Below are 25,283 nucleotides of genomic sequence, written 5' to 3'. Positions count from 1 at the left end.
ACAAAATTCTTTAAGTGTTGTGGAAGTAATCTCCTTTGCAGGTGAATGGGTGCTGATCTCTTAACAGGTGCAGGGGGACCTATGAGATAAATGGGGTGTGTTGGAGAACGAAAGGAGAGCAAGCCATTCTCTGATTGTCCTTTTAGAAGCAGCCAGGCAAATACAAAAAAGCCCACAGCAAACATTGGACATAACTAAGGTATTTATGGAGAGACAGTGAAGTTGATAGTTTAGACACCCAGTCAAAACGGTAGGATTTCATGACTGACAGAACAAACTTGACTAAGGCAGTGCAAAGATGTTAATTTGAACAACATGAAGACAAACCTTATTCTAAATTCTGTATTTTGAAAGCACTATGTATGTACTAGAAGATTTGAGAAAATTCAGGTAAGAATGCAACACACAAAGAGAAAATATTGGGTATGCAGGGTTGAGTTTCTCAACAGCAACATTTTAGATTTATTTAAATAACACTGTTTCGATTTGGTCGTTTGACAGTGGAGCAAACCAAAAGCTACTCGATATGTTTTCACCTGGTTTCTCTTACCCAACCTCAAGGGTACTGCATCAAGTCTGCGTCTGCCCTGTGGGTGAAAGCAGACCTCACTCTATTTTTGAAGCTCTGAGATACAGGTTATCCTTAAAAATTTACCAAGGACATATTTCAGTTTGTTGCTAAATTAAACTATTTTGTGTAACAAGCCCAACCACATACTGTGTACCAAAATCATTTCACCACCACATGAGGTGAGATGATAATGGTGCTGATGAAATGTATATCCTCAGGTTAAACTACTGAAGAATGCTCTATGAATATTAGGATGTTTATACTAATGTATGCTGATTGCTGGTCTTTACCATCCTTGATATGATTTGTGAAACATCTGCAAAATGAAGAGGAAAGGGTGAGACGAATAAGAGGCAACAGACTCAACACCGACTGGCTGCAGCCATGAGCAGAATTGATCTACTGCAAAAGCAGCCGGCATCTCCAAGGCTCTGACACTCAGTCCAAAAGACACAGAATGAAGAATAGAAAGAGAAAGATGGGCTGAGAGCCAGAACAAACAGAGTGCTTCCTATGTGCATAATAGGAGTTAATTGTTCCAAGGAATCTCTAGTGCTGGACTAGTTACAGCCCAGCTGTGACTCAGGCTATGACAGCAGAGATAGATACATGGTTGTATGCCATATTCATTAGAGAATATATTTAAATATTTAAATATATTTCAATCCCATTACATTACTGTAATGGGATTGACATGTACATCTTAAACCTCTTCCACTCTGCACATTTCACAATTTTTTTTTTACCATTGACCTAGTGGTCACAAGTCAACATTTGTGAGATTTACCACAGTAACAATTTATAAACCACTGATGAACCACATCTGGTCTACTGGCGAGAGAGAGAGAGAGAAATACAATTATGCCTGTTTCATATTTTGTCTGATTAATTGTTATAATTTCCTACACTTGTTTTAACATCTCAACAAAGTTTTTCCTTTCAAACAGTACCAACCCTATTAATTTCCGTACTTCAAGTCCTAAACTACAAGAATTTCGGTATTTGGGTACGCAATTGTAGGCGGAAAAAATTCACAATCAGATCCAAAGAGGTCTTACGCCACTGATTTGTCAGTCCCAATGGATGCCATACGTTCACATAATCATTGTGCTCTGTCTATTAGTGGTCATGAGCTTGGAGACCTTGGAGAATGGTGTGCAATCTGGACATAAAATTATAAAAAGAAGCGCAAAGGAAAAGGGCAGCAAGGGAGTCTTCTATAAGGGGTGGAGTCTACATCATGGTTACCCTCTTCTCCTCTAATTCTTTCAGAAGTTTTTCTGCTCTCGATTTTTCGAGGTACAGACTTTGCTCGAGCTGCCGAATACGGGCATGCTCCATTTTCGTCTGAGTCTACAAAGAGAGAAATAAAGAAGAGAGACGAGGTAGAGAAGGATAAATAGAATACAAGACAGAAAGAAGGACAGAAACAACCTGGGCAAGATTGAAGAGAAGTGTAAAGTTCACATAGATTGCAAAAGAGAAGTTGAGGACAAACATTTTACAGACAGTATATTAAATATTAAGAAAATATCATATCTTCATATCTGGCTAGATAAACAGATTGTTACATTTATAATGTATCTATATATCCCTTTGTCATTACAAGTTACTAACAAGCCTTGGAAAAGAGCTGATCACTGAAAAGATTTATACAATTTCTAACTTCAGATTTCTTCCCCAAATGTTGAAGGTAGATATGTACCTCAAGGTCTCCTTTGGTGATGGATTCTTCTTCCACTCTGAACTGAAGATCCTCAACTTTCCTGTAGGGAAACATTTTGGCCACTTGGTGTCAGTAAAATGCTACAAAATGTTTTATGAGCCAGGAACAACGACAAGAAAATTCTTAAACAATAAATTACAATATTCAAATTGAAATAGTCGGAAATACACATGTAGCATACCTTTTCTCTTCTTCAAGTTGATTTGCCAGCTCTACTTTGTCTTTCTGAGTGCTGGCCAGTGCAGTTCGCACTTGCTGAAGGTTGCCTTCAGTCTCTGTAATGTACTGCAAAAAAAGGCACAAAGGCCCATTAACATACAGTTTGCAACAAACCTAAATGCTCAAGATGGGAGGAGAAAAAAGCACAACCTAAAACTCCATCAAGATAAGGTTCCCTATATCTGGCTGAGTCATCTAAAATATTTTTAGTATCTAATGCTGTACAGGTTTACATAAGAATTAATAATAGTTTGATGTCTTCCTGGCCAACAGTCACCAGACCCTATTGGCTGCTATTTCAATACAACTGACTTGTCACACTGAGCCATGTCCCTTGCCAAGTCGTACATATTGCCTGAAATATGCTTTCCATGGAGTGTTAAAAATGATATTGTCATCAAAGCCTTTCCTCTGACAGCACTTTCACAAATTATTCCATCCATAATAAAGTACAAACAAGCAGAGCTGGTTCATGCAGGGGACGCGATACATCGTCATCACGTGTCAAAGCACACCTTCCTAATAGGGCGGGGTATATAGCAGGGATCCCGGCACTTGCATTGCTAGTGCGACACAGACGCTCTCAGTCTTCTTGCGGGTTCTCGAGTCAAACACTGTACGATCGATCTGGTTCCTAGGTGGCGTGATCATAATGTGTCAAGTAAAGAGGTTGGCCTACTTGGTGGATTCTGCTGTGTGGGCTGAATCTTTGGAGAAACGCTTGGTCGAGTGTGGGAATGTGGTTGTGATTCGGCGGGGCAACATGGGATATGTTTGTCTGCGGGTAGCACAGCGTTTCCGCAGAAGCTGCTGTATGTAGCTAGGAAGGACACCCATTTGATCGTTTCCTGAATACGTTATGTAGTATTCTGGGGAATTACGGTATTCAATTACATATTAACGATTATAAATACTTGTGCACGATAATATCAACGGTATTGCTGCATGTAGACGTTTTCAAGGGTTTTTAATTTTACTCGATTGAAGCTTCTGCATCTGGTCATCGACATCTGGGCTGGTCCGTGTTGGAGTGCGTTGGCGTGTTCTGCTGCGGTTGTTTCTCCCTTCCTACTAGGCTGTGCCTCAACCTGTGTCTTCAAGTGGGTGGCCTTCCGCACAGACGCGCAGGAAGGTATTTTGAGTGGGGGTGCTGAGGTACTGTCTATAATCTAGGCTACAGTATTTGCATTGGGAAAAAATAAGCATATGCTACTTGTTGCATATGGAAGAAAAAAAACTCGGACATGAACATGAACACTCTCGGTCTCTCGCTCACTAACGCTCGCTCACACACAAAAAGTTCTAATTGGCCCATGTTCGTTCACGTTCTTCTTTAACTATTAGCAAGTAACAACTTCCGTGAACCCCATGTAGCAAGATGCATGCCTGTGATAGCTTAAAAACTAGCAAACACATTTTTCCCACGTCTATTTTCTTCCCCAAAGCAAAATTATTTATTATATCGTTTTAATATATATATATATATATATTTAATTTAAAAAAATACTAACACCTTTATTTATTTTCTCCTTCCTGCAGCTAGGGGGTGGTGCAGCACCCTCAGCACCCCCCTTCCCGCGCCACTGCCTCCGCACGATATGCAACTTGTCTGGGGTCTCATTTATAAACGTTACGTACAAACAAAACAGGGATGAAAATGTGCGTACGCCACTTCCCAAGGTTGAGATTTATAAAAAACAAACTTTATGGGAGAATGTGCGGTCCTCCACGCAAACTCTGACCCATCCGTAGACCTACGCACATTTTGGAGACAGTGGGAATTGGCGACGCAGATGACCCTACTGTAGTCAGACTGCAGAAAGTAAATGTGGGAAGATCGATTACTCGTAATAGTTATATTTTGTTTTCCTCACACACTTTTTCCACTCCATTTCATCATTATCATGAAGATTACATCCAGCAGTGTTATTTGCGCTTGTACTGAGTGATAATTGTTCCATAAACACCTTGTACAATCCAACAAAAATTTAACATCAAAATTCAGCGCTGTCTCACCATCAGATTTCAGATTTGTTGCGCAATACCGATCTTAATTTGATCAATATGCAGTAGGCAGGGACGGACTGGAAGTAAAAATAGGCCTTGGACTTTGATCCAGACCGGCCCACCAGAACTGGCCCCGTATACGCCACCAAAGTGCCCTGCTATTGCATGCACATTCTGGGTTTGATGTGATGCTAGTAGGGAGTTCTACAGTTAATGCGAGCGCGCATGGTGCGCAAGCAAAATATTTTGGCTGATTTGAGCGAATAATTGATTTTGGAGCTTTATGTAAAATAAACATGGCACTACCGATGGTCAGTCCGCTACTGGCAGTAGGTATAACATTACAGTAACTATTTTATGGATGCAAGCCAAGACAATCAGTCTATAGCCTACATGACAACACACACACGCACACACTTAACCATTTTTGATAATCCAATATGCTATTATTTCAGTATTCTACTATTATTCTATATGGTAGGCTAGTATTCGTAAAGCAACACTGACATAAGAGGTTGCATTGGCTAAAGTTGTTTGAATGCACGTTGTTTCATAACAAGGAGGCAAAGTTGTGCATTACAATGCAGACATGACAATGATTGGCACCAATCTGGCGCACTTACAAGAGCAATTAACTGAATAAATGCCAGGTATAGCCTATCGGAGACAGTTGAGTTCTTTCCATGCGCCCACCTGCTTCATTGACCAACCAACCAGCCGGCAAGTCACTTGTGCTAGCAGCAGTAGCAGCTAACGTTACCTCAGCACCTGCTGCGTCTTCGGAGCACTCGGCCTCGTTTCTTCTGGGGAATCACTGGGTGGGAGAGGATCCTCTGTTCTGGTAGTGAGTGGGCCCACTGTGCTAGCTGCAACAGCATTGTCATTCGGTGCCTCTTCATCTCTGAGTGACACCTTTTTGGGTTTGTGAACCCAAAGTGTGTGAATGATACACTCTGGTTAGCTTTCGCTTGCTAGCCATTGACTTCTCAACGTTTCTGTTTGGCGCACAGGACTGGCTGGCTCCGCTTGGGAAAAAAAATGGTGAATAAATGTTTTGATTTCTGAATACTGGACATGGTGAGCTTTAAAAAAATTTTGTGACCATTAGTGACAATATTTATTTATTTATTTGGAAAAAAAATTGAGACCCCCTTCAAATGTTGCTTTTGAGGCTTTCAGGGGGGCTCATGGGTTAATCGGGGGGGTCGAGCCCCCCCGGACCCCCCTGTATTTCGCACACTGGATTGTCCACTACGGGAGTGCAGGAGGGGAGAAGCCCCGACTGCATGGAATACAGGATAACATCACATATCCTACCTTTACATGCAAAAACACAGTGTAGCCTTTAACTAAATGTATTTAATATTGTGAATATCATCATACGTCAAAAACTGGAAATACAGCCGTCAAGCTCCCGTGCAATTGCTACACTACGTCCTCGTTATCAGTCCAAACTTTAATACTATTCATAACAAAACCGGCATGAAGAGACGTGTGTTTACGGATACGCTTTTGTTTTCAAATAGTTACCTCGCATTGTTTTTTTATTTATGTATTACCTCGCCTATGTATGTCAATGTCAGTGTCTGAGAAGTTGTTCTTTTCCCTCCAGACGCCATGATTGAACGTAACGTAAGTACAATAGCATGCCATGGCCATTAATATACTGGATTAGCATTCATTGGGTGCTTTGCATTGACCATTTATGGTTAAAAAGGGGCGTGTTCAGGGCGGGGTAAAATGCTGATTCACGTAATCTGTGAGATGTGCGTACGCACGGTTTTATAAATCGCGTACGCCATTTTAGGCTTTTGGGCGTATGTACACTTTTAGTAAGAATCCTAGCAGTTTTATAAATGAGACCCCTGGGGCCTCGTGTAAACGTTGCGTACGCACAAAAAGCTTGCGTACGGTGGTTTTCACGCACACGGTGCAATGTATAAAGATGTACTTGTCGTGAGAATGTGCGGGCCGTCACGGAAACTTTTGAACAGACGTGAGAATGTGCGGACCGTCCGCAAAGTCTTGTCTGGCTCTGTAAAATGGCGAATTCTAACTGAAAAGTGCCGAAACTCACCAAACATAACAAAATAAAGGTTCCACTTACTGTCATACGTCTATGACGTTGACTATTCAAATCACATTTGCTTTTTTTGTTTGTTTTTTTCCCATTAATGTGGATGATCACATCAAAATGCCAAAACCCAAACGGGAAATGCTAGCTGTATATAGGCTACTGTTTAATCCGCCACCACTTAATAACTTCTGTCAAATTTGAGGGTGTCAAACGAACAACAAATTCACTCAGGAAATCATGCTGTTACGATGCGCCACCACTCGTTTCTTAATTTCGAGTTTTACATCGGACCATTTCTTCTTAATTTCTGCCATGGTACGGTTCTCCAAACCCACAGCATTTACATTTAGTCATTTAGCATACGCTCTTATCCAGAGCGTATTTGTAATGCACTTTATATTTAGCTAAAAGTGCTACAGGTAAAAAAAAGAAGCCTGACAGTTTATGTTGCTAATGCCTGATGACAGACCGACAAACAGGACACATTTTCTCGCCTCCACCTCTATTGTTAGAATCTCGATCTCACAGTCTGTGAAATTGTTATTTTGTGTTTAGACATTTTAATTCAGACAAAGAAATGAACTCAGGAGCGCATTTATAGGCTATCTGCATATTCATTTATGGGAGGAGGCAAGGCGGGGTCAGTGGCTCGTTCACGTGCGGTCAATCTCACGTTTTATACATGTGAATATTTCTGTGCGTAGGTACTTTTCGAGTTTTGGCCGTACGCCATCTTCTGGTATGAAAGCTGCGCAATCCTTTATACATGAGGCCCCAGGTGTCTTGGAGCATCGCTCGTCAACGCTGGTGTCTACTACGGGTCCACTACGGGAGCAGACAGGGCGACGGGGAGTACACGTGCTTCGGACGCAATCCCAAAGAGAAGTTTGTAAGCGTTTACAAGCGAAGTTTGCCGCTTGTAAACGCTCGTCTACAAGCGAAGTTTGCCGCTTGTAAACGCTCGTCTACACTGGCCTACTCTCCAGGAAACCGCGCTGTCAGCCTACCGCTCGATTCATGGAGTCAATACATCATCTACTCCAAAGTTTTGGATGACGGGCGAGTGCGAGTTCAGCGATTACAACGTGAACAGAGCAAGAGTGGGTGTAAAACATCTGTCATCGACAAAACGGAGCATCTTGATTGTTCTTTGCGCGATTCTCTTGCTATGAGGAGATGTCCATCTAAATCCCGGTGTTGGACCGAATTCTCACTCCCCCGCAGAATCCCACTCCCCTACGCGTGAACGCGCACTGCCTTCCTAGCGTATTGCTAGTTGTAGTTTGACGAACCGAGGCGATTTTTAACAAGCCTAGGTTCCCTCGTCTTAGGCTTTGAGGAAACTTTCAGTAGGCTATTTAATTCATGTTTCATCAAAATATAAGTTATGGTGTGCTGCACTTGAGAGCCTATACGATTTGTATGTTGTGCTACTGGTAAAATCCGAATGATAGTCTCAAGAAAATAGACGTACTTTGGAGCTGCACTTGAAAAACGATGTTGATGTCGATGTTGTGCTACACTGTGCTATTATCGGAATGAGGGTAATATGTGAATTATGTTGTAGTTGCTGTTATGTCACTGTCTGGTAAAAGCGAGCATCCTTGGTATTCATTTGTACTAATCACTTTTAGTAGAATTCACTTCTGATTCTTAATTACGTTGTACCTGCTGTTATAGGCTACTTACTAAATGCACTATATGCCAATTGTAATATAATCGTCTGGTACATGAGTATAGCTACATTATTTTACAAATGTATATAAAAACGCCCCTGCTCACAGGTCCCTCCTACCAGAATTCAACTTCTATTTCCCTCTCAGTAAACTACTTGCCACACAACTGTTGTGTTTACAATCACTTGTTTAACTACATGCTCTTATGGTTCTTCCCTTTGGCACTTACTTTGGTTGTTCACAATGTGTGCTTCATATTTTGGCTGCTCGCGATGTTTTTTGGCTATCTTGTTGTTATGAACAGTGACCTATGCACTTTGTAAAGCTCTCTCTTGGAAGTCGCTTTGGATAAAAGCTTCTGCTAAATGAATAAATGTAAATGTAAATCATATCCATTTTATAGATCCTGCTTCCTACAGCCTATGTAAGAAAGGCTGGCGGGTATCAGCCAATAAGAGACCGTCTTAGTAAATGTATCAGTTAGAAACAGTTAGAATCAGAGAATGACGGTTGGGTTGGGTTTATTTCTTGCACTCGTAGTTTATAATCTTTGGTTCGGTAGAGTGCATTCATGATGAAAGTAAGTTGTTTCTTTTGTTGTTTGTTTGTTGTCCTCTGATTGTTTAAACATATTTTAATCTGTATAGTTTATAAATAGTCTCGGTAAATCGGATCATTGTATGTGGAATGTTTAGTTTCGTTTTCAACAGCGATCGGAATTCATTGATATAATGTCAATAGACTATAATATTTGTTTAATAATAATAGGTAACGTATTAGTCTTTATATTCTGTCATATGCTGTGTCGGGAGCATGGTGGTAATTGTTTTACGTTCTGTGTTGTTTCAGCACCACTCTCATTTCACTGTCATGTAAGAAACTCCGCTAGCAATAAATCAGCAAAAGGAAAGCCGTTTGAAGAGTTATGTTCTGACAGACACACTGGGAGCGAACAAAACGCACCAACCAGCTGCACATACACCCTATCTTAGTTTCTCACCTACAGCCTAGTTTGTGTCTTCTAACTTGCAATGTACAGTGCTTGGTTTTAATACCTGATAAGCCAAGCCTGGACCTTCCCTTTGTGAATGGCTAGTGAAAAACATCTAATAAATGATGACATTTTGATTGGTTCCATGACATTTATTTAAAAAAAACTATAATGATATATTTAACAAAAGGTAGAAAAAGAGAAAGTGATAATTTAAATAAGAGTTTTAACAAGTTTGAGGCTTGATCATGAAAACAGGTCAGGGATGTTTACGGCAGGCAGCACAGACATATTCCTCTCAGTTGGATTTTAGCACAACAGTGATGGAACCTTCTGAGGCAGCTGTCTCAGCCAACCTGAGATTTTGGATAGACATTAACATTAATTTGTGGAATGATAATGAATGATCAAACATTAGGAATGGCAAAAACTGTCACTGTCACCTATAATAACATTACTATTTATACAAAGAAATACCAATGCTTCATTATAAATGTGTCTAGTAGTGAAAAAAGTATTGGGGGGGGGGGGGGGGGGGGGGATTTCGGCACGTATGAAAAACAGTGTTGCCAAAATCCTACTCCCCTTTTAACTTTTACATTTATGCAACTAGTATCAAAAGCTTTTTATGGCACACTCTACAGGGCATGAGGAGCCACCAAAATAATTACAGCCACTACTAGCAGTCCCACAAACAACTTTCCTCAGAACGCGCTGTTTTAGTGTCTGTAGCTTTAAATGCTAATGAGGAGCGGAGGGGCGGCACCATGCTCTAATGTTTACAATGGATGTATCGCAACGGCTGTAGCCCGTTGCTGTAAGATGCCTCGAATTTGCCCATTCTCATCTGATAAACCTGGTTTGCAGAGGTACACACTCAGTCATTTCAATGAGGGGAAAGGCGGATATCGCGCGCGCCATAACACCAACAGCAGAACAGTTATCCAAATAACAAAGAAGTGCACAACACTCACGTTACAGCATGTGTTTTCACACACATACTTGATGCTACCTTTACATTAGCGACAGTAACTCAGCTGTTAGCTGCAGAGCTAATGTTACAGCCACATTCTAAGGGTAGCAAGCTAGGTAACCATATACAGTAAAGCTACAAAATGATATAGCGTTAGTTAACTTACTTGTCCGAGGTTAGTAGCTGGACGAAGGAGAGTTAGTACTGATCCAGAATTTAATTTCAGCAAGGCCAGTTTTGTATTAGCTCAAGTTGAGGAAACAGTCGTGGCTGAAGTGTTTGGCGCAGACATACAAAACAAATGCGCCTACAACAGAAGTTGTGTAGGCGCATTTCAAGAGAAAATAAAATTAAGACACTGGTTCTTCAGAGGCTCGGATGAAGGAACTGTAAAAAGATTTTTGTTTTCCTTTGTACATCCAAACTGAGGAAATGTAATGCTTTGTTCGTTTGCAAGCTATGATGTCTCTCAAGGATAAAAACACTTGCATGGTCTAGCTCAGTATGGGCGGGCCAGATTCTCTGGGCGGGCAAAGCAGAGAGAGGGGAGGTAACCTTCCTCCTTGTGACGTCACATGGAGGAGATTTTCAAACAGAGCAATTGAGCCTTCATTTTCTCGAAGGCGGAAAAGAACACCCAGGGCATGGTTTACACCTATCGAAAATTCTAGGCACTGGGGGACCAAAGGCAGGCTAGGGGAACTCATATTAATGTTAAATAACCTCCTAAAGTGAAGTTTTCATGTCATGTCACCTTTAAAGCTACATAAAGAGTCTGTCTCTTCATCACTTACGACAATAATAAACAAATCTATAAATGAGGGCATCTTTCCCAGTACTTTTAAAACAGCTATAATAACTCCAGTTCATAAATCTGGTGACAATCAGGAGGTCAGTAACTACCGCCCCATTAGTATACTCCCAGCAGCCTCAAAGGTCTTGGAAATGGTAGTGGCAGAACAACTCATTGCCCACCTTTAATCCAAGGCACTTTTACACCCTCTGCAGTTTGGATTCAAGAAAAAACACTCCACTGACACAGCCTGCTGCTACTTCCTTGAGGAAATTAAAACCAACTTATACCAAGGAGGAGTGGTTGGTGCTGTCTTTCTAGACCTGCGCAAGGCCTTTGATACTGTCAATCATAACAAACTGTTGCACAAACTTGGTAATTATAAATCTTTCATCACACACTCAAAACTGGATCAAATAATACCTGAGTGACCGTCACCAGTGTGTGTGTGTAAGCAATACACTCTCTCCACTTAAAGCCTGCACACTGGGTGTACCGCAAGGATCAATCTTGGGGCCATTACTTTTTAGCATCTATATAAATGACCTGCCTTCCACGTGTGATGAAGTCAGTGTAATAATGTATGCAGACGACACTGTCATATACACTCATGGTAAGAGCACTATAGAGGTTGCCAAGACATTAACAAAGGCAATGCAAAAGGTTGCTTTCTGGCTATACAACTCTTGCCTTACCCTAAACTTAGAAAAAACTGTAACCATGTTTTTCACCAACAGGCTCACACTGAAAGAATGCCCCGACGTCTCAGTAAATGGACAAACACTCAACAATGTGGATAAATTCAAGTACTTGGGCGTTACCCTTGACCGAACTCTTAGCTTTAAATACCATGTTAAAAAACTGAAAAACACACTGAAATTTTACTTGGCTAACTTCAGATACATAAGGAATTCACTAACAGTTGAGGCTTCCAGTATGTATCTGAATGCTATGATTATACCACATTTTTTATATTGTATTACAAGCTGGTCCCAGTCAAACAAAACAGTTCTAAAACCACTTGAATCATTATACAAAAGTGCCCTCAAAATCCATGATAAAAAGCCACGGCGCTATCATCATTGTCATATACTCAATAAATATTAAATTTTAAACTTTGAGAATCTGATAAAGCACTCACATGTCTGCTTACTTAAATATTCACAATGCTGCAGCTCCCCCCTTGAAAGAATATGTTGTACTCTGCTCTGAGAAGTCATCAAGAACAACAAGATATGTTACAAGGGGTGAATGTAGTATACCCCAACGCAAAACTGCATTTGGGAAGTCATCATTTTCTTGCACTGCCATGACTCAATGGAATACTCTGCCAACAGACATTATTTCATGTAGAACTCGCCATGCCTTCTCACATCTTGCAAAGTATTGGCTACTGTCAAGACAAGAAGTGTTTGTGTGTGTGTGTGTGTTGGGGGCAGCTTGACCTGTCTTGTTGAATCTGCTTCCATGTTTTTATTTATCTATTTTATACATTGTCTCTTTATCATTATTGGCCTTGTTCTGTTATTCGACTTAATAATTGATTGATTAATAATTTGATTTTTCTATACAAATTGTTCTATGTACCATTCCATCAACCTGCCCAGGGACTACAGGTGGAAAATAGTAATCTGCTAGAACCTGGCACAATGCATATTCTCTTGTTGTACAAGATTAATGTTTTATTGTGCACTGTCCCCTGTCTTGAAATAAACAAATAAATACACATACACTGCTGTCGTCTGTGTATGTATTTCGCTGAGGGGTAAGCATACGTGAATGCACGTTCCTGATTGTAAATTAAGTCACTTTTGCAGTCGGTGCTGCTCGCATCATCCGAGGTCTTTATAACGTGAATGTTAAACGTCCTTTCAACGCCTTTGCCGTGGTCGTCTCTCTAAACCCCCGCGCTGGCATCCCGAACGATGTTTTGTGATCTACCTCAATGGATGCGTGTGACTTGTTATTGTTTCTTGCTTTCTACAGGTACACTCTTGCACTTTGAGGTTCATGTTGTTCTATTGCACCTTGTTAACGGCGTGCTCTTCTGGTTCTTCCCATTGGCACTATTTGCTTTCGCGGTGTATGCTTCATTTGTTTTGGGGCGGTCTCGTTGGTGATGGTTATTGACCATGCACTTAAGCTCTCTCTTGGAAGTCGCTTGGGTAAAAGCGTCTGCTGAATGAAATGTGTAGGCTATATATAAAGGATTATGGCTGGGTCAAAATGTCTGCTCAGCGTCACTCGTGTGTGCTAACGGCTATGTGCTCTCAGGAGGCCGACGTGTCGCTAGGCAGTCGCAAATGTTTTCTTGCTCTTTGGCTTTGGTTTCGTAGCGGGCTCGCATTTCGCATTTTGTCCAAGTCCTGTGTGTCAGGCGGACGGGTGCGGGTTGCATTTGTGCTTCACCTGCCGGACAATTTTAGTGATCGATTTTCCGTCCTCGCACCGGCGTTTCATCATTTGTCGTGCTCGATTTGCGTCTGGGGCGTGCTCGCGGGCGTTGGAACGGTTAGTCATTTCTCTAATAGCGTGGGGCAACTCTAGCCCCTGGCTTCGTACATAGTGTTGGGGGGTTGACGCAATGAGTGTTATTGAGTCGTGGCTCCTTGGACTCAATTTCTGCGGGCAATTGCAAAGTCACAGCACTGTTAGAACTGTATCCCACTAATTGTACCCCATTGTCTAGGGTAGTATAGGTATTAGGTAGTATAGGTAATATGCGTATTAGAGGTTTGTATACTGTAGTGTGTATTAAGTATTCTAAATCTAGCTATCAGAGTACTGATACGTTATGCAGGTAGCTTTGAGTGGTCTTGCCCTAGGGAATCCAGGGCATAGGCTGGCCTTGTGGTGGTTGTGCATTGACAATAAAGACTTGAATGTGAACGTGTTTCCTATCATTGTAGCTCTCTGTCGTGGGGTAAATATGGTGCAGGAAGAGGATCATTGTGTCTTGTGATAATGAGGCACAGTGAATATAATCAACCAGGGTAGATCCTGGTTGATTATTATTGATCTGTGGAATTTGATATCAGGTAGTGAGACGTGTACAAGCTGGACGTGCATCACGGGCAAGTGTTTTGGGTTAGGGTTAGTAACAACATAGCTGACGTCACGTGTCGGTCAGCACATTCCTTGCCAAATCTCACCCTGGCGACTTAACCATAGCCACATACGCATGTACACAGGGGTACTTAATCATAGTAATAGTGTGAAAGCTGGTGTGGTACTCTTGTTACATGGCAGATTAATTCCGCTTTCTGTCCCCTCTTTTACATGGTGCACTACCTCCGCTACATGCCATTCATCGACCGCAATGAGCGAGCCCCTCTTCGTCACCGATGCCGGGGAAGCATGATTACATAACGGTTCACCAGGAGGCTTGGAATCCTGGCCGGCGCTGTGGTCCGGACCCTAAACAACGTTGGCGTCTTAAGTGGTCTAATGTTTCGTCAGGTCGTCGTGGATCGTAGGTGACTCAGTCACCGTCAACATAGGATGTCGAGGCCGTGCCTCAGTTGGCATGTCGAGGCCGTGCCTCAGTTGGCATGTCGAGGCATTGCCTCAGTTGGGATGTCGAGGAAACACCTCAGTTGGGAATCGGCGTAACTCCTCAGTTGGGAATCGGCGTAACGCCTCAGTTGTGAATCGGCGTAACGCCTCAGTTGGGCTGTCGAGGCAACGCCTCAGTTGGGATGTCGAGGCAGTGCCTCAGTTAGGAATCGAGGGCCTCAGTTGGGAAGCAGAGGCAGTGCCTCAATGAAGTAGAGGTGGTGCCTCAGTTTGGAATCCAGGGCCTCAGTGAAAGTAGAGGCAGTGCCTCAGTGAAAGTAGAGCCAGTGCCTCCGTGAAAGTAGAGGCAGTGCCTCCGTGAAAGTAGAGGCAGTGCCTCCGTGGTAAACACGTCCCACGTACCATACCAATAAATAAAGCTTAGGGGCACTGTCTGCGCCGAGCTACACTCATCTAGATTATGCATGGCTGCAGACACTTATTCACATACAGGACTGCACCTCCATGCGGTGCGGTGGCACGGGGACACAGCTCTATGCAGCTCACGGTCACTCATTCATGATAGATAAGGTTTAGGAGCACTGTCTGCTCTGAGTCACACTAGGTAACCATGGCTAGATAAAGCTTAGGAGCACTGTCTGCTCTGAGCTACACTCGCGTAGGTTATGCATGACTAGATAAAGCTTCGGAGCACTGTCTGCTCTGAGCTACACTTTATTAGGTCAAACATGTGCAACACGATGCTCGTTCACAACAGATAAAGCTTAGGAGCACTGTCTGCTCTGAGCTACGCTTGTGTAGGATAAACATGGCTAGATAAAGCTTAGGGGCACTGTCTGCTCTGAGCCATATTTACTTCAGTTAGCATAGCAACTCTCACTCACTCGCGCCACTCACACACACACAGATACAGCTTGGTACGCGTCTGCTGAGCACACCTATTAGGGGAAGTATGGCAACACAACACTCATATCAGTCACATTTCCTAGCACCTTTATGGGCTCCACATACACGCAGCAGTCTAGTACATTTGTCTCATCTGGCATGTGGTTTGTGTTGGGGAATGCGTTTGCTGCTCTCTGCCCGGATGTCGAGACGTGTCTCAGGAGACGGTGTCTAAGTTGGGCAGGGAACCGCTGCGAGCACAACCATATGCCAAATCATATTACAATAATGTATTGTATCGTGTGGAATAAAGTATCAAGTAACAACACTACTGAGTCCTCCTGCCTGAACCAACCCAAAGCAGAGTTTTCAATGCTGTTCCTTGAAACTATCAGCAGACTGATTATCCTTTTTAAAGAGTTTTGTTCAACAACACTTGTTGTGACACACCTACGGTTTACATTTAATAAAAAAAACTACTGGGATAGAGCGTGGGAAATAAGTCAATTTTTTTTAAAGCAGGAATAAATAAATTGGGTAACCAGTAGATCCAAGTGTGTGTGTTTACAAAGCTAGAGCCTTATGAGCATGCTCCAAAACCCTTGCACAAACAAACACTAATACCAAACCTTGCACAAACTCACAAAGTCTCAAATTCCATTCCAACAAAAGTACTTGCAGACTTCTATATCGTTGGACCGGGATTTAACACAAATTGACAGATGTATCCTCTTTTCCTTGTCGTCCACCTCTAAGTGTTCAACCCTCAGGGTAATTTCACTCTTTCAACATCCAGAGGAACGTTCCTTCTGCACTAAATTCCTGACTCCCTGCGTCTCCGTGTGTCCGTTCCCCTTCGCTTTCTTGAGTACCTGCAGGTGCTGGGCCTTGAGAGCGCCGAGCTCCTTCTCCACCTCACAGATGTGGCTGGTGGCCTTGGCCACCTCGGCCCTCTCCAAGTCTCTCTCGGCCAGCAGCTGCTCGATGTGTTGCTGCTTCTCCTTCAGGGCCTCCTGCAGCGCTGTGGTTCCAGAGATCTTACGGGCGTAGCGCGACGACGTCTCTGTCAACTACAGGGGGAAAAGGAGAGGTGGAGGAAGGAAAGAGGCCAGAGGACAAAGGGGAGAAGTTAAAAGGAGGATGAGGGGGGGTAAGAGACCGTGAAGACAGAGTAGGGTTGGGAGGAAGAGTGGATGAATGAGGGTGAGGATGAGGAAAGGAATGGAGGAGAGAGGGAATTTGAGTGATTAAATAGAAGAGATTTTCATCTTTCCTATCCTCAGCATGACTGTCAAGGTTTGTGTATCTAAAATTCTACGCAGAATATTGTTCTTCTATACTACTCCAGTTGAGTCAATATCTCTTGCAGAATTGGAAACAGAGAACATGCATGCTAAATAGAATAAAATAGCTGACATAAATAGAATAAGCTTGACAAAAATGATGTATACACATCTTTGTGTCAATAAGATGATGTGTACAGTATAATATTGTAGGCTATGACAATAAGATCTGTCAGTCTTTTTCACTGTGTGTGAATGGATTTGTTGGTGACACTTAGTTAACAGGCTAATAAGCATTAATTAACAGGTAATCAGTCTGTTATAAGATGCTAATTAACTTTATAACATATACACATATAACTTTATATATATTTTCTAACCAATGTATTTATCGGGTGTGCTTTGCCTTCGGCAAGGGAACAACCTTTGTTCTCTCACATATATATTATTTATTTATTTTTTTAATAATTTTTTTGCCCCCCTAAAACTCAGTCAATATTTGGCCTACATAGACAACGTAGGTATCAAAAGTTTCGTCTTGGTAGCGATTGAGTTGCTTCTATTGGAATTTACGTTCCGTTGCATGGTTTAGGCTCAAGTTAAGTTTTTGTGGCGAAAAGTGAAGCTAACGATGGCTAATTTGCTAGCCACAGTCACTGACGTTACTAACGTCACTACGTCACTAACGTCACGAAAACACGCGTGACTACCTTTGGCAGAACATTTGTTTCGCATCTGTTAACTTGGGGGATAGCTAGGCTAACTATAGCCTTACTGCAAGGCAGCTGCAGAAACGCCACAAGCAAAGAGGCCAGGGTGATAACTATTTACTCATTTTACTTTGTGATATGACACACAAATGTGATGTGTAATGTACAATATAAGCTGATATTATTAAGGAAGTACATCTACTTTCGGAAACAGTAGTCTACTATTTCACTGAAGTATTAGCATAATGACATTAGCCTGTGTTGCCCAGGCAACACATACTACAGTGGTCTATCTATGATGTATCTGTTTTCAATCGTTAAAATAAACATTCCTCACATATACATTTTCATTGTAGGATTTATTCTGACATTAGTAAACGATTTGTTGGTGAAATTACCATTACCTGTGGTTTCAAACCAGTGTAGCTCACTGCAACGCTGTAGCTTACAGCTTCACAGCTGTTTACAGTGCGTGTCCACTGCAGCGACGCGAATCGCTTGCCATCGCTCGCCTTCCCACAGTTCACCACGCTCAAGGGCGTTTCAAACAGATGTATGTAGAATGTAGTTCTCTAAAATCACTGTTGTAGTTCTCATGGCCAAGTGTGCAGACTTGGGGTTACGTAGTTGCAACATCGATCAAAATACAACTTGTATACAAAATACAAAACTGCTTAATAGACATACACGTTGACATGTGTAAAAAAACGTTTTACTATATTCCTCAGTCTCTGCTACTGTAATCTGTCGATACGATAGTGAGTTCCAGCCGGGCTAGCTAGCTAGCTAGTTACTACAGAACGAAGTTACGTAATGTCACTAGACTGAATTTGAAAGTACAAGCACCAACAATTTCGGCAACCTTGCGCCATGCATCGTTTTTTAATTAACATCTCTGTACGAATACAGCTATGTATCGTACAGGACTGGGTAAGCAGCTACACAAGCAATTATTTTCTCCTCCATTCTGAAACTGAGAGCTAGAAATGTTTACCATGGTTGCTACGTTACAAGGAACAGGAAAACAATCCGATTGGCCATCGCTAGCGAAAATCGCTCCTCATTTGCATCAAGTTGAGAAAATCTCAACTCGAATCGCTTGAATCGCGTCGCTACCCACAATGCACCACGCAAGCGATTCGCCTGGCTCCATTGAAAATGAATGGAAAACATCGCGTCGCTCGCATCGCGTCGCTGCAGTGGACAAGCACCGTTAGGAAGTCAAACGGCGACAGAACATGTTCGGCACTCCCCTTACTTAAATCAAGTCTATCTAACTACTAACCTGAACTTCATTGCCACAGCCTAAACGTTGTCAATCTGTTCATGAAAATAATTAATTTCAGCCTAAACCGTACAACGGAACGTTAAATCTAATTCAACCAACGCAATCGCTACCAAGACGAACACAGCAGTAGTCTAGTACTGTACTGTAGTAGTACAATTTACCGGGGCAGCTTCTTCACACAGGGCTATATCGCATTTTGCGTTGTTACTGACAATGATCGCTACCAGTGAGCTTTTTATGAATGAGCGATTTTCCACTAAATAAATGTCAAGCTTATTTACGTTTTGTGGGGCATATTTTCAGTTAGCAGATGGTACTGTTTGAATCGCGATTCCATCTTCTACTGCCGGGTAACGTCGTAGAATAATCTTCAAAGGGGGTTCTTTATTAATGAATGAATGCAATGAGTAGGCTAAATGACTGAAAATATCATGAGAAGGGAAAAACTTAAAATGACGTTTAAGTCATAGAGATGAGGTAAATTTTTACACCGGTCTGCCAAATTTATTCGTTTTGATTCAACGATGAGGCTGCCTCTTTTGTCAGCATTTTGAGTGGAAATTTCATTTGCATTTGTATTTGCATTTGCTGGCCCTCGCAACAGAACAACAGTTTACTGGCCGCTCTTTCCATTCGCGCACCTCACAGTTGCGTATTGATCAGACAAGAAGACACGCTTATCAACTCGATTACTATTGACCAAAACAGGATGAGGGTTCGGCTGTAGCCTACTTGAAACCAGAGCCATAGAAAAAGAGAGTTGCGACACGCTTTGATCTCGCCGACACGTGATCACGTGGTTCATGTAGCTCGCTGTAGTTCCAAAAAAGCCCACTGCTGTCAACCGGTTTGAATGGTTTTCAATGAAGCTGGCCAACGGAAGTCGCTTTCTCAGGCAAATGATGAATGAAACAGGCTTGGTTAAAGAAATCTGATATTCTGGCTATCTTCAGCAGACTCGTATCTACAAAAGGCAGTCCTCCCTGACGTTTTGGTGTAGAATGGAGTGAAATACAACATTGTGAACACTCACTGCCAGTGAAACACAGGAAAAAAGCTAGAGCTTTTTTGTCACGTGGTTCCGGTAGCTCCCTGTAGCTAAACAAAACCCCCACTGCTGTCAACCTGGGCCCCGTTAGTCCTAAGGGTTGAAGCTAAGTTAATCAATTGTCCCTTTAGCCCGTTAACATTAGCGAGATGAGTGAGAACAGCAAATATCGGTTCGTCAACGGCTGATCCGCATCCAAAAAAACTTTCATGGCGAATAAATCCCTTTCTGATTCTGATTCAAATCATGTGGTTAATTTCAATCAGGCTAAACTTATCAGGGAAATTGCACGTGCACGTCCTACTTCCAAAGGCAGGAAAGGTCGATCACCAAAACCGTGATTTTCTAACGGTATGATGGCGGAAAAGACAAAAGAGAGAGCGGTGATCGGCTATTCTCGCCATCCGAGCAAACTATTATAATGAGTCTCTAGACAATAAGCATATAATCATGGCTAAGTCAAACACCGCCACCGCTGCCAGAGCAAAACAAGCAGCTTGGGAAACAATTGCCGATAAGCTAAATGCGAAGGTTTTGGGGAAATGTATAGGCTCATCTTAAGTGCCTCATTACCCCAATCAATCAGATCACATTTCTTTAATTGTGCCTGCTGGTATAGGCTTAATGGAAATTAATAATCGAATGAGATCTTGCTAGCGAAAATAATGATCTCAACTCTTTCAGAATAAGTAGGCTAAATAAAAACAAGGCCAAAGAGTATCTAATTGATACGAATTCATAGACAATTATGAGGATATATGTAAGCTACTGCGCTTATATCATGTACTATATATGTGTATATGCATGTAGGCATATGTGTAAATCCCTCTTTGATGTCATTGACTGGGACATGGCCAGGGAATATGATGAATTGATTCATCAGCTGGTTAAGCGCCAAGTACACTTTTCTTACAGCAACGCATGCTGCGGCTTTGCCAATGTTTTCTGCATCGCCTATACTGTATAAAAATGTAGCCTATAGCCTACCTGGCGCAAAAAAAACTCAAGGCTATGCAGTCTGAAGCACAGTTAAAGTTTCAAGTAGCTTTATTGTCAATTCTTCACGTCAAGACATAAAAAGGAATCGATATGACGTTTCCCACTCTCCCACAGTGAAACATATAAAAAGCACAGGCACAACAGATAAGACAAGACATTTCGTAAAACATAGCGTTACATATTCACATACAGCAGCATAAACTCATAATAAAGCATAAAGCTTGCTGCGGCGTGTGATATTTGCAATGTACGGCCCGAGAAGGTCTTGCAAATAAATGAGTCCATGTCGGCTGAATCGATATCGCTCAAACAAGAACTCATCCGTGTGAAATAAAGGATCTTGGCAATCGCGAAGAACTCTATTGGTATGGAAAGCTAATCGAACTAAATTATAGCTACTTGGTCAACTGGGTCTCTCAAAAAGGGAGCTGCCATGTTATTTTCTGGGGGTGTGGCAAGCTTATCCAGCTACACTTACGTTAGCCTGCTCTGGAGCAGGTTAGTGCTAATTGATGTTACTATGGTGATTTATCGAAAGTTGCTTCCACGAACCAAAAAGAGGGGCGTTTTTTATCTTAGCCTGAAAATTAGCTCGCTAAACCGCTTAGCGAGCTACGACGAATACCCCCCTGTTTGAATGGTTTTCGGCGGGACAGACAGCAGCACCATCTCGATTCACGGACATTTTCGGTATATTAACACATAATGTCAATTTGTTACTGGTGTGTTGTATCATGTATGTCTGATACTTTATTAACATGTATGTATTACATGAACTTATACATAACGCAATATTGTGAAGCAGAGCTAGAAATGGCTATGCTAGCTACCATACTGTACAAACGGTACTGTACCATACTGTACATACCAAACAGTAGCCTAATGAGGACTATATTGTTCCACTTAACGTTTAACCTTAGACGGTTGAAGTAAATGGGTCTTGTTAAAGTTTTTTTATTCATCAGCCCACTTACAATTTAGCCTACTACATTAACAACACTTATATTTGTAGTACTTGATCAATTTAAGACAAGAAAGGAGTTTGGTAAATAGAACAGAATAAACAAGGCAACCAACTACATTCAATACAATTTTTTATTGTACAATAGGTCATGTGTTCTTCCACTCCTTTTGTTTGTAGTGATCCGGTGATCTTCTGGCTATGATACATGTACAGCTAGCTAGAGTAAAAGTGTTGCTTACGTAGACCTACAGTCTAGCTCCAACTGCATTTAGAATCTAACAAGCTTACGATAAACTTTAACTAAAGCTGGCTATATAAAATACTACTAATAACAATTGATATGTGGTGGTCGAAATATGAAAAAATTCAGGATTTTCGTGAATTTACCAGCTAACTTGCTTCGGACCACTTAATTTGCAATTCATTGTTGCTAGCTCTACTAACTAGGCTAATAAGAGCTATATAGAGAAGACTTACTTTGTATGCCAACGAACACCAATAATTAGAACTAATTTGACAGACTATAAGCCAACTGACATCTGGTTATGATACACGTGCTCTCTAGCTAGCTTCAGTAAAAGTGTTGCTTATGTTAGATACTAGCTAGACCGTCTAGCTCTAACTGCGTTTCGAATCAAACAAGCTATAATCTTACGATAAACTTTATCTAAAGCTAGCTATATGAAATACTACTAATAACAATTGATATGTGGTGGTAAAAATATGAAAAAATTAAGGATTTTCATCAATTTACCAGCTAACTTGCTTCGGAGACACTGAAAATGAATGGGGTTGAACGGTGGAAAATGCAATGTTTGGAACTACAGGTCGCATGTGACACGCTTTACTTCCGCATTCCTCGATAACAATGGGAGTCTATGGAAGTGTCGCAACTCTCTTTTTCTATGGCTCAGCTTGAAACATACTATTGAGAACATTCGCTGACATGCATTGCACGCGTGATGAACACAGGTTTTTCTTTTTTTTTCCTTAGGCACTCGGGATTTGTCATAGGAGCTCAGGAAAATGGGTAGGCGCGCACCCACATTTTCTCTATGCAGGAAAAACCCTGGAGAAGTGTTAATAATATTAGTAAGGGTTAGGGCTAGGGTTAGTGATATTGTAAGATGAGATAATCATTAGTAGGTAATAAGACCCTGATAAGATGCTTATTATATATTAATATGTGTAACACATATATAAAATGTATTAAGGCTTATTACAAGCACCTGGATATAAAGTGTGACAGATGTGTCTGTTTCTGTAAAAGTTTGTATGTGCGTTTGTGTGTGTCTCACCAGTCCAGTGCGGCTGGGTCGGCCACCCACAGAGGAGGCCACAGAGCTGACGGAGCTGATAGAGGAGGAGCTGGGGCTATGGGCCAGCGAGGACACGCCCATGGCCATGCGCTTACTCTTCTTGGCCTTGGCCGGGCTGGTGGAGGGAAAGCCTATACGGATAACCTTGTGGATGGGTGCGAAAAGACCAAACTTCAGCGGGCACTGGAAATACCTGGTGGAGTGGAGATTGAGAGAGGTTTGAGGATGTCATGTCAAGGCTAGAACGGCTCCTTGTCCTTGTCTCCTTTTCTTTTTTCTTAAAGTTCAAGGACTGGGAGGGGGTAAATATTCATCACAGACTTCAACAAGGACTAAAAGATCCCATGACATGCTGTTTTTGGATGCTTTTATATAGGCCTCAGTGGTCCCCTAATACTGTATCTGAAGTCTCTTTCCCGAAGTTCAGCCTTGGTGCAGAATTACAGCCACTACGAGCAATCTGCGGATCGCGAATACAAGCGGCCGAAATGAGTTTTTCTCCGCAGGGTGTCCGGGCTCTCCCTTAGAGATAGGGTGAGAAGCTCGGTCATCCGGGAGGGGCTCAGAGTAGAACCGCTGCTCCTCTGCGTCGAGAGGGGCCAGTTGAGGTGGCTCGGGCATCTGATAAGGATGCCTCCTGGACGCCTCCCTGGTGAGGTGTTCTGGGCACGTCCCACTGGGAAGAGGCCCCGGGGAAGACCCAGGACACGCTGGAGGGACTATGTCTCTCGGCTGGCCTGGGAACGCCTCGGGTCCCCCAGGAAGAGCTGGTGGAAGTGGCCGGGGAGAGGAAAGTCTGGGCCACCCTGCTTAGGTTGCTGCCCCCGTGACCCGACCCCCGGAAAAGCGGCAGATGGATGGATGGACGAGCAGTCCGACAATGAGCTTTCCTCAGGACGTGCCGTTTCTGTGTCTGTAGCTTTAAATGCTATGAGGAAAAGAGAGGTGGGGCTACCTGCCATGCTTCGGTCGTTTGCAAGCCATGATGTCTCGAAGAAAAACCAATGTCGCGCTCGCACGGTCGTAGCTCATTTTTTCATTGGTGGGCCAAATTCTCTGTGCGGGCAAAGCAGAGAAAGGGCAGGTAACCTTCCCTATTGTGACATCACAATACAAATACCCAGGGCTTGGTTTACACCTATCAAAAATGTCTAGCCACTGGGGGACCAAAGGCAGGCTAGGGGAACTCATATTAATGTTAAATAACCTCCTAAAGTGACGTTTTCATGTCATGGGACCTTTAATGTTCATGATTATTGATTTTTGATGAAATCCTCTTGGCATCTGAGTTCAAGGTAAGGTGAGGAGGGGACATATTTAGTCATTTAGCAGACGCTCTTATTCAGAGCGACTTACAGTAAGTACAGGGACATTCTCCCCGAGGCAAGTAGAGTGAAGTGCCTTGCCCAAGGACACAACGTCATTTGGTTGGCATAGCCGGGAATCGAACTAGCAACCTTCTGATTACTGGCCTGCTTCCCTAACCACTCAGCCATTTGACTCCCTACAAAGTGACAAAGTGATATGTGCTCATTAAGATACAGCTACTTGGACTGGTCAAACACTTAAATTTTTTCCACGCCTTTAACTCTCTGCTACATGAGTATTTCATATGTCCTAGCCGAACAAACAAATCCTAGAGATGCCTAGCATCTTGGTTACAAAACCGTATCAAAATTGATGTTGCTTGCCCATTAGGCATTTCACACAGACCTCATAAGTCAGATCACTTAGCACTTCCTACTGAATGCTTTGTAAAAGCCTCTCAGGAAACCAATGCAAGCAGAAACATGTTTACATGCAGTGTTAATATGTAATATGCTATTCATTAAACTGTCATGTGAGGCACATGTGATTTGTGTCAAGGATATGTTCCTTGCTATATTGCTGTCAAACATCCACGTCGAGAAAGTGAAAGCTACTGGCTGAGTGGTTTGCAGTTGCATCTTGAGTATTTTCCATGCAAAAACGAATCTCTCAAGTCATACTTTGATAAATAAAATATGATTGTTTTGAGCACAGTGGAGGTTGCATTCTGGTTAGTGCGAAGGGCCACTATTGTTTTATGAAGAAATGTAGACGTGGACTATATCTCTACTCTGGTTTTTAGTGAGGTGGACAAAGGTATGTGCGGTCCACCAAGCCATTTGTTTTCCATCTATGTTGAAAAAAGATTCTACTGAATGCGTAAAACAGTGGGTCTGGCTTATCAAAGAGTGAAGGGGTGATTTTGATCTA

At 42.3% G+C, this 25,283-nt stretch overlaps 1 protein-coding gene across 3 annotated transcripts in view; it reads right to left on the bottom strand.

The window, feature by feature from the left end:
* clip2 (CAP-GLY domain containing linker protein 2) overlaps positions 1-25,283 on the bottom strand; it is a 70,870-nt gene that overhangs the window by 6,163 nt on the left and 39,424 nt on the right. Inside the window, exons 5-9 of one of the 3 annotated variants that reach the window (XM_067257118.1) lie at positions 23,025-23,238; positions 16,307-16,504; positions 2,479-2,582; positions 2,277-2,337; positions 1,820-1,924 (exon numbers count right to left, since the gene is read on the bottom strand). In XM_067257118.1, coding sequence (XP_067113219.1) covers positions 1,820-1,924; positions 2,277-2,337; positions 2,479-2,582; positions 16,307-16,504; positions 23,025-23,238 — 682 coding nt within the window. Of the gene's footprint in view, positions 1-536; positions 588-1,819; positions 1,925-2,276; positions 2,338-2,478; positions 2,583-16,306; positions 16,505-23,024; positions 23,239-25,283 lie in introns of all 3 variants that reach the window. The other 2 variants (XM_067257119.1, XM_067257120.1) reach the window with 2 other exon arrangements.

Source organism: Osmerus mordax, chromosome 19 (assembly GCF_038355195.1).
Source record: "Osmerus mordax isolate fOsmMor3 chromosome 19, fOsmMor3.pri, whole genome shotgun sequence".
Lineage (NCBI taxonomy): Eukaryota > Metazoa > Chordata > Actinopteri > Osmeriformes > Osmeridae > Osmerus > Osmerus mordax.
This window is presented reverse-complemented; position numbering and strand designations above follow the sequence as displayed.